At 45.0% G+C, this 12627-nt stretch overlaps 1 protein-coding gene across 1 annotated transcript; it reads left to right on the top strand.

Annotated features, from left to right (window-relative positions):
* Window positions 1-1130: 1130 nt before the first annotated feature.
* On the top strand, window positions 1131-11931 carry p5cr2 (Pyrroline-5-carboxylate reductase 2). Its single transcript, NM_001141336.1, is given in 5 exon segments — window positions 1131-1209; window positions 1762-1850; window positions 2316-2386; window positions 5992-6064; window positions 11529-11931. Coding segments are annotated over 4 exon segments (327 nt in total). The 5' UTR covers window positions 1131-1209; window positions 1762-1783; the 3' UTR covers window positions 11645-11931.
* The last annotated feature ends 696 nt before the right edge of the window (window positions 11932-12627 follow it).

A 12627-nucleotide genomic window follows, 5' to 3' on the forward strand; every position in this document is an offset into this window, starting at 1 on the left:
TGTCTTCTCATATTAATGCCAGATGAGTTATCTGGGGAGCAGAGCAGAGAAAAAAATGAAATATATTATGTTAATTCGATTGGTAATATTTGGCTTTTTGAGGCTTTTTGAGACTTTCCTGTCCTATGATTCCGGCGAACTAAGTCACCTTCATGGAACTTCGGAGTGTCCAGCATTCCGAGAATGTCTGGCAGGCAGGGAATTCTGCATCTCTTAGATTCCTGGATAATCCGCTCCATCATGAGTCTAGCTCTAGTCTGGGTACCAGTCTTTGTAGCTAACATTAATCTCATTGCCACTCCAGTGGTACAAGGAGTGGAATGTAATAGCCGAATAGAGAATGGAAGGCTAGTCTAGACCCACACATGGTCTGAATGGATGCAGTATGGAAAAGACGGGGAAGGGGGGGCAATGTTCTCGGGGATCATCAAGCTGTTGACCTGGGTTGAGGGGGAGAGGGGAGAGGTTGCTGGGGGGAAGCTCAGGTGACAGGGTTGGGTTGGGGAGTCTGTTACCCACGGAATGTGCTAGCTCCTTTTTGTGTCGCTACGTATGGTCCTACAGATGTAGCTTCCGTCTATGAGTGTGTCTCAGTAGTCTAACAAAGCTTTCTTTCCCCATCCGCCATATCGTTTTCACCGACTATCCATGTTTTGAGATCAATGCAGATTAAGAAGGAAAGAAGAGAGGTGGGCCCAACTCATTGAACAACTTTACTATAACCTACTTTATTAATTTATAACACATTCACAGTGCACTCATAGCCATCTTCTTCTCAACAGCTCTTTCAACTGATTTCATTCAGTCCCACACTTTCTATTGGTTATATATGGTGGCACTGGAAGTCAAGCGGTTGACATATTGGCACAAAATAAACATAACCTACTTCTACAATGTGCATATGGCCTTGAACTTGACCTATATTTTGGCTCCACTTATTACTATGGAAAATGATGCAACTGGGCACGGGAGACCACAAACCCCGCCCATAAGGGAATCAACGAGTCAAATCTTTACGCTGATTGGTGAGGAGTCTCCATTCATTGGTCCATTCTCATGCGCGTCATGACGTCTACCCGGAACACATAGAGGTTGGAAGCCACGTTGACAACGAAGTGGCGTTTTGTTTCATTCCAAAACCGGTGAAATAACGGTAGCTGCACCGGTGTGTCTATCCAGCGGCCAAAGAGGTTGAAAATTGTACAGAAGGTAAGAGTACCTATTTTGAAAAGAACATGTTCTGTTGTTCATTAATTCATTTATTGATCAGTCAGACAAGCTAGCTAGTGGAAAAGCATGAAAGACCAAAATAGTAACGTTACTGCACCATAGCCATTGCTAATGTTACAAGTCCTGCTAGCTATATTTGCTGCTGCAAGAACGAATACAAATTGCTAAACAGCTACAGTAAGTGTAAAATTATCAGGTTATAGCTGGCTAGTTATGCATCACAATGTACTGATTGATGTCTTGAACCTCAAACGAGATCATGCAAGCTGCCTACTGTTAACCTAACTAAACGTTACGCTAAATATTCCCAACGGAAGTCAAACTGAACTAAAATATAAACGCAACATACAACAATTTTACAGTTAATATGCTCACTAACAGGGATGTAAAGACATTTGTGCACAAAATATGAGAGCAATAAGCTTTTTGTGCGTGTAACTGTTTAGTTAAAGTTATTGTGCCGACTGTAATATTTCATGTTTTTGTACTATTTCATGTTTTTGTACTTACTGTAAGATCTGGGCTTTGCAGGACAAGCCACTTCACCAGAAAGATGAGTGTAGGATTCATCGGAGCGGGCCAGCTGGCTCACGCGCTGGTGAAAGGGTTCACAGCTGCGGGTAAGAAACCGCCAACCGGGTATGATGACCGACGGGGCCGTGACCCATTTTTTTTTTTAAATCTGTCTGGCCAGGGCAGGTCACTCTGGCTGCTCGTGTACACAAGACTGGGCCCTGAAATGTCAACAAACGGTAGCTGTTATCAGTTGCAGTTCCAGTGACTCAAATCTGTGTTGTGCATTGACCTCATCTCTCTCTTTAACCCTTTCTGTCCCCCATCCTCTCTCTCTCTTTAACCCTTTCTGTCCCCCATCCATCCTCTCTCTTTAACCCTTTCTGTCCCCCATCCATCCTCTCTCTTTAACCCTTTCTGTCCCCCATCCATCCTCTCTCTTTAACCCTTTCTGTCCCCCATCCATCCTCTCTCTCTCTCTCTCTCTCTCTCTCTCTCTCTCTCTCTCTCTCTCTCTCTCTCTCTTTAACCCTTTCTGTCCCCCATCCTCTCTCTACCTCTCTCTCCCCCAGGTGTAATAGCTACTCAGAGAATCATAGCCAGTTCTCCAGACACTGATCTGCCTACTGTTGCTGGCCTTAGGGTAAGAGGCAGGGATGTGTGTTTGTTCTGTGTGTGTTTGTGTGCAGAGAGGGACAAGCCTGTACAGGCTGACCTGTTTTGTCTGTCTGAGGATGCGAGGAAGTGTGTGTTGAGTGTGTGTATGTGCGTTGTTTAAATTGCCTTGCCTGGAAGGTGTGGATGTGTTTACATGTCCTGGAGGGTGTGGATTAGAGGTTGACCGATTATGTGTTTTTTTTATATATATATTTTTTTTTTACGCCGATACCGATTATTGGACAACCCAAAAAAACGATACCGATTAACCTGCCTATTTATTTATTTAAAAAAAAAAAATAATTGTTCATATTTTTGTTCATTTTTTCTTATTATTTACAGTTATTTTTTTTCGGGTTTTTTTCAATTTCTTTTATAAATTTTTTTGGGGGGGGATATATAATTTTAAATTAAAAAAAATATGTATATGTATGTGTGTGTATGTAATAATGGCAATTACAACAATACTGAATGAACAATGAACCCTTTTATTTTAACTTCATATAATACATAACTAAAATCTATTTAGTCTCAAATAAATAATGAAACATGTTCAATTTGGTTTAAATAATGCAAAAACACAGTGTCGGAGAAGAAAGTAAAAGTGCAATATGTGCCATGTAAAAAAAGCTAACGTTTAAGTTCCTTGCTCAGAACATGAGAACATATGAAAGCTGGTGGTTCAATATTCCCAGTTCTTCATTATTCCCAGTTAACCTCTCTGGGATATGTGGGATCGCCAATAGCCAGTGAAATAGCAGAGCGCCAAATTCAAAACAACAAAAATCTCATAATTCAAACTTCTCACACATACAAGTATTATACACCATTTTAAAGATAAACTTCTCGTTAACAACCTGTTAGGGACAGACGTTCCGCTAGCGGAACGCCTCACCAATATCCAATGGTAGAGCGTGGCGCGAAATACAAATACCTTAAAAATGCTATAACTTCAATTTCTCAAACATATGACTATTTTACACCATTTTAAAGACAAGACTCTCGTTAACCTAACCACATTGTCCGATTTCAAAAAGGCTTTACAGCGAAAGCAAAACATTAGATTATGTCAGGAGAGTTCCCTGCCAAAAATAATCACACAGCCATTTTCAAAGCAAACATATATGTCACAAAAACCAAACCCACAGCTAAATGCAGCACTAACCTTTGATCTTCATCAGATGACACTCCTAGGACATTATGTTATACAATACATGCATGTTTTGTTCAATCAAGTTCATATTTATATCAAAAAACAGCTTTTTACATTAGCATGTTTTGTTCAGAACTAGCATACCCACCGAAAACTTCCGGTGAATTTACTAAATTACTCACGATAAACGTTCACAAAAAACATAACAATTATTTTAAGAATTATAGATACAGAACTCCTTTATGCAATCGCGGTGTCAGATTTTAAAATAGCTTTTCGGCGAAAGCACATTTTGCAATATTCTGAGTAGATAGCTCGGCCATCACAGGCTAGCTAATTTGACACCCACCAAGTTTGGTGCTCACTAAACTCAGAATTACTATAAGAAAAATTGGATTACCTTTCCTGTTCTTTGTCAGAATGCACTCCCAGGGCTTCAACTTCAACAACAAATGTTTTGGTTCGAAATAATCCATAGTTATATTGAAATAGCTCCGTTTTGTTCGTGCGTTGAGGTCACTATCCGAAGGGTGACGCGCAGGCGCATTTCGTGACAAACAAATTCTAAATATTCCATTACCGTACTTCGAAGCATGTCAAACGCTGTTTAAAATCTATTTTTATGCTATTTTTCTCATAAAATAGCGATAATATTCCAACCGGGCGACGTTATATTCATAGACTGAAAGAAAAACATGGAGTCATCTCGTGCATGCGCACTCCAGTGTCATTGTTCCCTGCATGACCACTCACAAAAACTCCTCCTGTTTTTCGCCCAGAGACTGCAGAGAAGTCATTCCACTTTCTGGCGCCTTCTGAGAGCCAATGGAAGCCTTAGAAAATGTCACATTACAGCAGAGATGCTGTATTTTTGATAGAGATGCCCTAGAAGGAGAACAAATTGTCAGACAGGGCACTTCCTGTATGGAATCTTCTCAGGTTTTGGCCTGCCATATGAGTTCTGTTATACTCACAGACACCATTCAAACAGTTTTAGAAACTTTAGAGTGTTTTCTATCCAAATCTACTATGCATATTCTAGTTTCTGGGCAGGAGTAGTAACCAGATTAAATCGGGTACGTTTTTTATCCGGCTGTGAAAATACTGCCCCCTATCCCAAACAGGTTAATCCAACCACAGTGTCCGATTTCAAAAAGGCTTTACGGCGAAAGCATACCATTAGATTATGTTAGGACAGCACCTAGACAAGAAAAACCACACAGCCATTTTCCAAGCAAGGAGAGCTGTCGCAAAAACCAGAAATACAGCTAAAATTAATCACTAACTTTTGATCTTCATCAGATGGCACTCGTACATTTACATTTACATTTTAGTCATTTAGCAGACGCTCTTATCCAGAGCGACTTACAGTAGTGAATGCATACATTTCATACAATTTCATACATTTTTTTTTTTTCTGTGCTGGCCCCCCGTGGGAAGGATTTCATGTTACACAATACATGTATGTTTTGCTCGATAAAGTTCATATTTGGCATGTAATGTTCAGAAATGTTTTGCCTCAAACTTCCAGTGAATGAGCACATCAATTTACAGAAATACTCATCATAAACGTTGATAAAATATACAACTGTTATGCATAGAATTAAAGATAAACTTCTCCTTAATGCAACCACAGTGTCAGATTTCAAAAAAGCTTTATGGCGAAAGCACACTGCAATAATCTGAGTACAGCGCTCAGTCATCAAAACAAGCGTGGCCTGGAGGGGGTGGGTGTGTTTGCGTGGCCTGGAGGGGGGTGGTGTGTTTGCGTGGCCTGGAGGGGGGTGGGTGTGTTTGCGTGGCCTGGAGGGAGGGGGGGTGTTTGCGTGGCCTGGAGGGAGGGGGGGGGGGGGGGGTGTTTGCGTGGCCTGGAGGGAGGGAGGGGGTGTTTGCGTGGCCTGGAGGGAGGGGGGGGGGGTGTTTGCGTGGCCTGGAGGGAGGGGGGGGGGGGTGTTTGCGTGGCCTGGAGGGAGGGAGGGGGTGTTTGCGTGGCCTGGAGGGAGGGAGGGGGTGTTTGCGTGGCCTGGAGGGGGGTGTGTGTTTCCGTGGCCTGGAGGGAGGGGGGTGGGGGGGGGGTGTTTGCGTGGCCTGGAGGGAGGGGGGGGGGTTGCGTGGCCTGGAGGGGGGGGTGGTGGTGTGTTTGCGTGGCTTGGAGGGGGGGGGGGGGGGGTTGCGTGGCCTGGAGGGGGGGGTGGTGGTGTGTTTGCGTGGCTTGGAGGGGGGGGGGTGTTTGTGTTGCCTGGAGGGGGGGGGGGGGGGGGGTGTTTGCGTGGCCTGGAGGGTGTCTGAGTGTATAGGTAGGTAATGCTTCAACGTTTGTATGAGGGCTCTGCATTGTGTGTGTGGGTACACATCCTAGAAGGCCTTGCATCTTCACTCTTAACCTGTTTCTTCCTCTGTCTTCCCATCTTTCTGTCTCTTCCTCCCTCCTGCTCTAGAAAATGGGTGCTATCATCACCACCAGTAACAAGGAGGTGGTGAACAAGAGTGATGTCCTGTTCCTGGCAGTCAAACCCCACATCATCCCCTTTGTGCTGGATGAGATTGGACCAGACATAGAGGACAGACACCTTATAGTGTCCTGTGCTGCAGGAGTCACCATCAGCTCTATAGAGAAGGTCAGAAAACACACACTTGCATGGACACACACACACACACAGAGAAGGTCAGAACCTGTCCTGGACTGGTCTGGTAGAGTCAATTGAAGCCTTTTTTTTATCAATTGAAAAAGAGTCTTGTTAGGTAGTGCCAACTTAGTTCTGTCCTCAATGTCAGAGAAAAACATAATAAAATGTTTTATGGTCACATAGTACAGTGAAATAAATGTTATGTTTTACAGGGTCAGCCATAGTAGTACTGCACCCCTAGAGAAAATTAGGATTAAGTGCCTTGCTCAAGGGCACATGGACCGAGTTGTTGTTATTATTATCATTGGCTCTGGGATTTGAACTAGCAACCATTCAGTAACTGGCCCAATATTGAAGAACCTAAAGAATGGTCAATGGACCAGGTGTCTCTTTTAAACACCACTGCTGCCAGGACCCAATAATTCCTCCTATAATCTCCTTTCATGACACTGTCCTCATCACCTTTTGTTGTTATTTACATAACAGATCCCCGTTTCCTCCATTTAGAAGTCTTCTTCGTGTGCCTCCTCCGTTTAGTACAAGGCTCCTTCGTGTACCTCCTCCGTTTAGTAGAAGGCTCCTTCGTGTACCTCCTCCGTTTAGTACAAGGCTCCTTCATGTACCTCCTCCGTTTAGTAGAAGGCTCCTTCGTGTACCTCCTCCGTTTAGTAGAAGGCTCCTTCGTGTACCTCCTCCGTTTAGTAGAAGGCTCCTTCGTGTACCTCCTCCGTTTAGTACAAGGCTCCTTCGTGTACCTCCTCCGTTTAGTAGAAGGCTCCTTCGTGTACCTCCTCCGTTTAGTAGAAGGCTCCTTCGTGTACCTCCTCCGTTTAGTAGAAGGCTCCTTCGTGTACCTCCTCCGTTTAGTACAAGGCTCCTTCATGTACCTCCTCCGTTTAGTAGAAGGCTCCTTCATGTACCTCCTCCGTTTAGTAGAAGGCTCCTTCATGTACCTCCTCCGTTTAGTACAAGGCTCCTTCGTGTACCTCCTCCGTTTAGTAGAAGGCTCCTTCGTGTACCTCCTCCGTTTAGTAGAAGGCTCCTTCATGTACCTCCTCCGTTTAGTAGAAGGCTCCTTCGTGTACCTCCTCCGTTTAGTAGAAGGCTCCTTCGTGTGCCTCCTCCGTTTAGTAGAAGGCTCCTTCGTGTACCTCCTCCGTTTAGTAGAAGGCTTCTTCGTGTACCTCCTCTAACCAACGTTATCATCCTGTCTGACCCCCCCCATCCATCCACTCACACATGTTCTCTTGTCAAATAATTGATCTTGACAAATCATACAAGTGTTTCTATCTCTTTACCTCTCTCCCCTTCACTAACCCGTCTCTCCCCCCCAGAAGCTGCTTCAGTACCGTCCGTTCCCCAAGGTAATGAGGTGTATGACCAACACCCCCGTCGTGGTGAGAGAGGGAGCTACAGTCTACGCTACAGGAACACATGCTGAGGTACACATTCACTAGGCACCAGCTGAGGTACACACACATTCATTAGGCACCAAACAGAAGAAAACCGGGTGAACCCGTTTCCGTTGCAAAAAAGTTTTTCTGCAGTGTGCAGTAAATAAGGGTAAAATCTCCATCTCTTTTACCCTAATACCATTCTCTCTCTACCTCTCTCTATCTCTCTACCTCTCTCTACCTCTCTCTCTCTCCCTACCCATATCTCTCTCCCCCTCTCTATCTCTCTACCTCTCTCTACCTCTCTCTCTCTCCCTACCCATATCTCTCTCCCCCTCTCTATCTCTCTACCTCTCTCTACCTCTCTCTCTCTCCCTACCCATATCTCTCTCCCCCTCTCTATCTCTCTACCTCTCTCTACCTCTCTCTCTCTCCCTACCCATATCTCTCTCCCCCTCTCTCTCTCTCTCTCTCTCTCTCTCTCTCTCTCTACCTCTACCTCTACCTCTCTCCCTACCCATATCTCTCTCCCTACCCATATCTCTCTCCCTACCCATATCTCTCTCCCTACCCATATCTCTCTACCTCTCTCTACCTCTCTCCTACCCATCTCTCTCTCTCTCTCTCCCCCCTACCCATCTCTCTCTCTCTCTCCCCCCTACCCATCTCTCTCTCTCTCTCCCCCCTACCCATCTCTTCTCCCACCTGTCTGGCAGGTGGAGGATGGCAAGTTGTTGGAACAGCTGATGGCCAGTGTTGGGTTCTGTACAGAGGTGGAGGAGGACCTTATCGATGCCGTCACCGGCCTCAGTGGCAGCGGCCCCGCCTACGTGAGTCACTGACCTATCATAGAGGGGTAGAGGGGCCTGGCCATGCCTATGTGAGTCACTGTTGACCTTCCTCCATAACATTACACACTGCTAAGCACCCACTCACAATGTGTTTACCTCACTGAGTGACTTCTGGCCTAAATAAAGAAGTGGTTGTGTGTGTGATGACAGGCGTTTACAGCTCTGGATGCCCTAGCCGATGGAGGGGTGAAGATGGGTCTACCCAGGAGACTAGCGGTCAGACTGGGAGCTCAGGCACTACTGGTCAGTAACATCATAGTATCACAATGTAACATATCATCACACTGTAACATATCATCACACTGTAGCATATCATCACACTGTAGCATATCATTACAGCTCAGGCACTACTGGTCAGTAACATCATAGTATCACACTGTAACATATCATCACACTGTAACATATCATCACACTGTAGCATATCATCACACTGTAGCATATCATCACACTGTAGCATATCATTACAGCTCAGGCACTACTGGTCAGTAACATCATATCATCACACTGTAGCATATCATCACACTGTAGCATATCATCACACTGTAGCATATCATCACACTGTAACACATCATCACACTGTAACATATCATTACAGCTCAGGTCTAACTGGTCAGTAACATCATAGTATCACACTGTAACATATCATTACAGCTCAGGTCTAACTGGTCAGTACTGTACTGACAGCAACCCATCGTTACACCAGACAGACCAGAGCCCAAACAGCAACCCATCGTTACACCAGACAGACCAGAGCCCAAACAGCAACCCATCGTTACACCACACAGACCAGAGCCCAAACAGCAACCCATCGTTACACCAGACAGACCAGAGCCCAAACAGCAACCCATCGTTACACCAGACAGACCAGAGCCCAAACAGCAACCCATCGTTACACCACACAGACCAGAGTAACAGTAGTAGAATGAAGGACCGTTTTTCTGAATTCAACATGATATTTTTTTACGTTGGAATTTCACTTTGTTGCCTGTATAGAACACATGTAAAACATTTTCACACTGCATTGTTCTTAGTCCCAGGCTAGACTGGTCCTGGGATAGCTTAGCCTGTGTTCACACAAGCATTTGCTAACCCTGGACTAAGTTCTAGTCCTGGGCTAAGGAGTCACTTCTATTCCTTAGACCTGAGCTAACGGACAAACGCAACATGCAACCAACATCTCTGACATGCGACCAATGTTATGAGCAATACAACGTTTATTAACACATTATTTCACATTGCTTCTAGACTAGCATTTGATTTCCAACACTACTAGTTTGTATTAACCTTGCTGTCTGCCTGCCTGACCTTTAAATCATTTTTCACTTTTGAAATGCGATCTCACCCCTGTAAAGAGGAATGCTGTGCACGAACGATACCGCAACTTTTCTGATCCCGGCGAAAATCCTGCAACAATAATAATATTATCATGGATATGTCCAATTACAATAAATGTCACTAGAAAATCTATGAAATAAACGAACATGGAGCGTTTGCTGCCCTTCCAGCTGTAGAGTTTTTAGCTTTAGTTGGCTGAGTAAGAAGACGTTAGCCAGCCTGCTACATAGCTACCATTTCTGTTAGGCATAGCAACCAATGTTTTTGTACGGATGAAAGTGTTTTGTCGTCAGATGGAAGGATGAAATAGTTGCAGAACACATTACAGGCATCACAAGCATATGTACATTAAGTGATTGTGATTGGACAGTGAGCATTCTAGGCCATGTTCTTGACCCTGATTCACTCTCACTGGCAATTTCTGCACCGTGTTTCCGGGGCTCGTCCCGGGAAGTCTGAGTTAACGCCAGCCTGCGCTAAGGTTGATGCTAGCCTACTTTACAATGTGTGAACACTCGCTGAACCCCGGGCTAACCCCAGATTCTAAATAATGATGAGACCTTTGAACTGTTTTTGCGTACTACCCCCCCCCCCCTTCATTTTATTTCTAAAATCTAAAAGGAGTCAATATGATGCCCTTACTGGTTTTATGGTTGACTGATGGTGACTCCCTCCCTCTGTCTCTCTCTCCTCCTTCACCCCCAGGGAGCAGCTAAGATGTTGTTGGACTCTGAGCTGCACCCTGGCCAGCTGAAGGACAATGTGTGTTCCCCCGGGGGAGCCACCATCCACGCCCTGCACGTGATGGAGAGTGGCGGCTTCCGCAGTCTGCTCATCAACGCCGTGGAGGCTTCTTGTATCAGGACACGGTGAGGGTGGGGTTGAGACACACACCTGAAACCAGACACACACAGACATGCTGACTTACCTCCTCCCCTCCTCCTCAGGGAGCTGCAGTTCCTAGCGGACCAGGAGCGCATCTCCCCGGCAGCCATTAAGAAGACCACCCTGGACAAGGTCCTGCAGCAGCCTGGGGTCAGCCAGGGGTCAGGGGTCAACGGCAAGCCAGGACTCAGCCTCAGGAGAAACGCCCCAGGACCTGTCAAGAAGAACAACTGAGATGGAGACCACACACAACACCTATAACGCCAGGACTCAGCCTCAGGAGAAACCCCCCAGGACCTGTCAAGAAGAACAGCGGATGGATGGACACACACATATACACTCGCTCACTCACAACATTTGGAAATTCAGCTTGCACAGACCCATAGCCTTGGTCTGACAGGGAGTCCGCGTACACACACGTGAACAGAAATGCATGTACAACATGCTGCCTGTCTACCTTGTCTTCAGTCTGTCTGAGGATATGTGTCTCCGTGGTGATAATGGGCCAAAACATCAGTGAATATTTCAGATAGAAATGCAATGCATAGAGCTGACATGATTCCTTATTCTGCATGACAGAGGAATGCATAAATCTGTTCTTTGCAATTCATTTCTTTCTGAGCGTTTCTTTTTAATGTTTCCCCTGCAGCTGAAGCAGGCAACAGATGGCTTCAGTGATGGCTTTTTTTGCCTGATGACTGGAACTGAATTATTCCCACTGCTCTGTTCTCTGCACACGTTGAAGTTGTCTGTGGTGACGTCATAATGAGGGGGTGTTGTACAAAAGTCATCAGCGATTGGATCCTTTCGAACCAATCAGAGCATCAAAGCCAATGACACATTTGTTTTTTAAACACCTCTTTACTCACGTTGGCTCTGGCCCAACCCATTGGTTTCTGGGGCCAATCGGAACATTTATGTGTTTGTGTTCGGGAAAATCGTCAGGGGCGGGGTACTCCGATCCAGACTCATTGCGCAGAAGAAACGCTAGTGGCCTAGTGTTTTTACAGGAGCAAGGAGTTTGGGTACCTAGTCAAGCCATTTCTAAGGTAGTGTCCCAAATTGTACCCTATTCTTCCCCTCCCCAATAGGGGTCAAAGGTAGTGCACTATAAAGGAAATAGTCTGCCATTTGGGATTCACCCCAAGTGTACTATACAGACAGTTAGTGTATTTTATATGAAGCCAGATCACGCCATGAAAAACCTTTACTTTTGTTTGTTGTGATTTTCTTGTCATTATTTTTGGTGTTATTTTATGGACTGACTAAACAACAATTGTTTTGAGAATTTGAGTTTTTGTTTTTTATATATTCTATTGTCTGTATGTTGCGGTCACCATCAGGACAAAAAATGAACACTAGCCACCAGACAAATGAACACTAGCCACCAGACAAATGAACACTAGCCACCAGACAAATGAACACTAGCCACCAGACAAATGAACACTAGCCACCAGACAAATGAACACTAGCCACCAGACAAATGAACACTAGCCACCAGACAAATGAACACTAGCCACCAGACAAATGCACACTAGCCACCAGACAAATGCACACTAGCCACCAGACAAATGAACACTAGCCACCAGACAAATGAACACTAGCCACCAGACAAATGCTGGTAAAAAGTCTGGGTGTCTGGTGAATTTTCAATCCATGAGTCACACTGGCTGGCATGCCAAAAATATATTTTCAGGCACTGGTCACCATCATTAGTTTCTAAACCTCTCTACTGTGTGAGAAGGTGGGTCGCCAGGTCAAAGCAGGTCCATTGTTTACATGGTGTGACCTTTTGACTCCGGAAGGGTTTCTCTCTCACAGGGTCAGGTACAAGGTCAATGCAAACTTTGTCACTGCTCACCTGCTTCTTCCTCAAAGTTTCTGTTTGTATTGTTCCATGTCAGATGACCTCTGTCTCTGGAGGAAACCATGGATCTAAAAACACACCGAAATCATCATCATATGGGTTCATCTGATCATCT

The sequence above is a fragment of the Salmo salar genome, chromosome 02 (genome assembly GCF_965601325.2).
Source record: "Salmo salar chromosome 02, fSalSal1, whole genome shotgun sequence".
Taxonomy (NCBI): domain Eukaryota; kingdom Metazoa; phylum Chordata; class Actinopteri; order Salmoniformes; family Salmonidae; genus Salmo; species Salmo salar.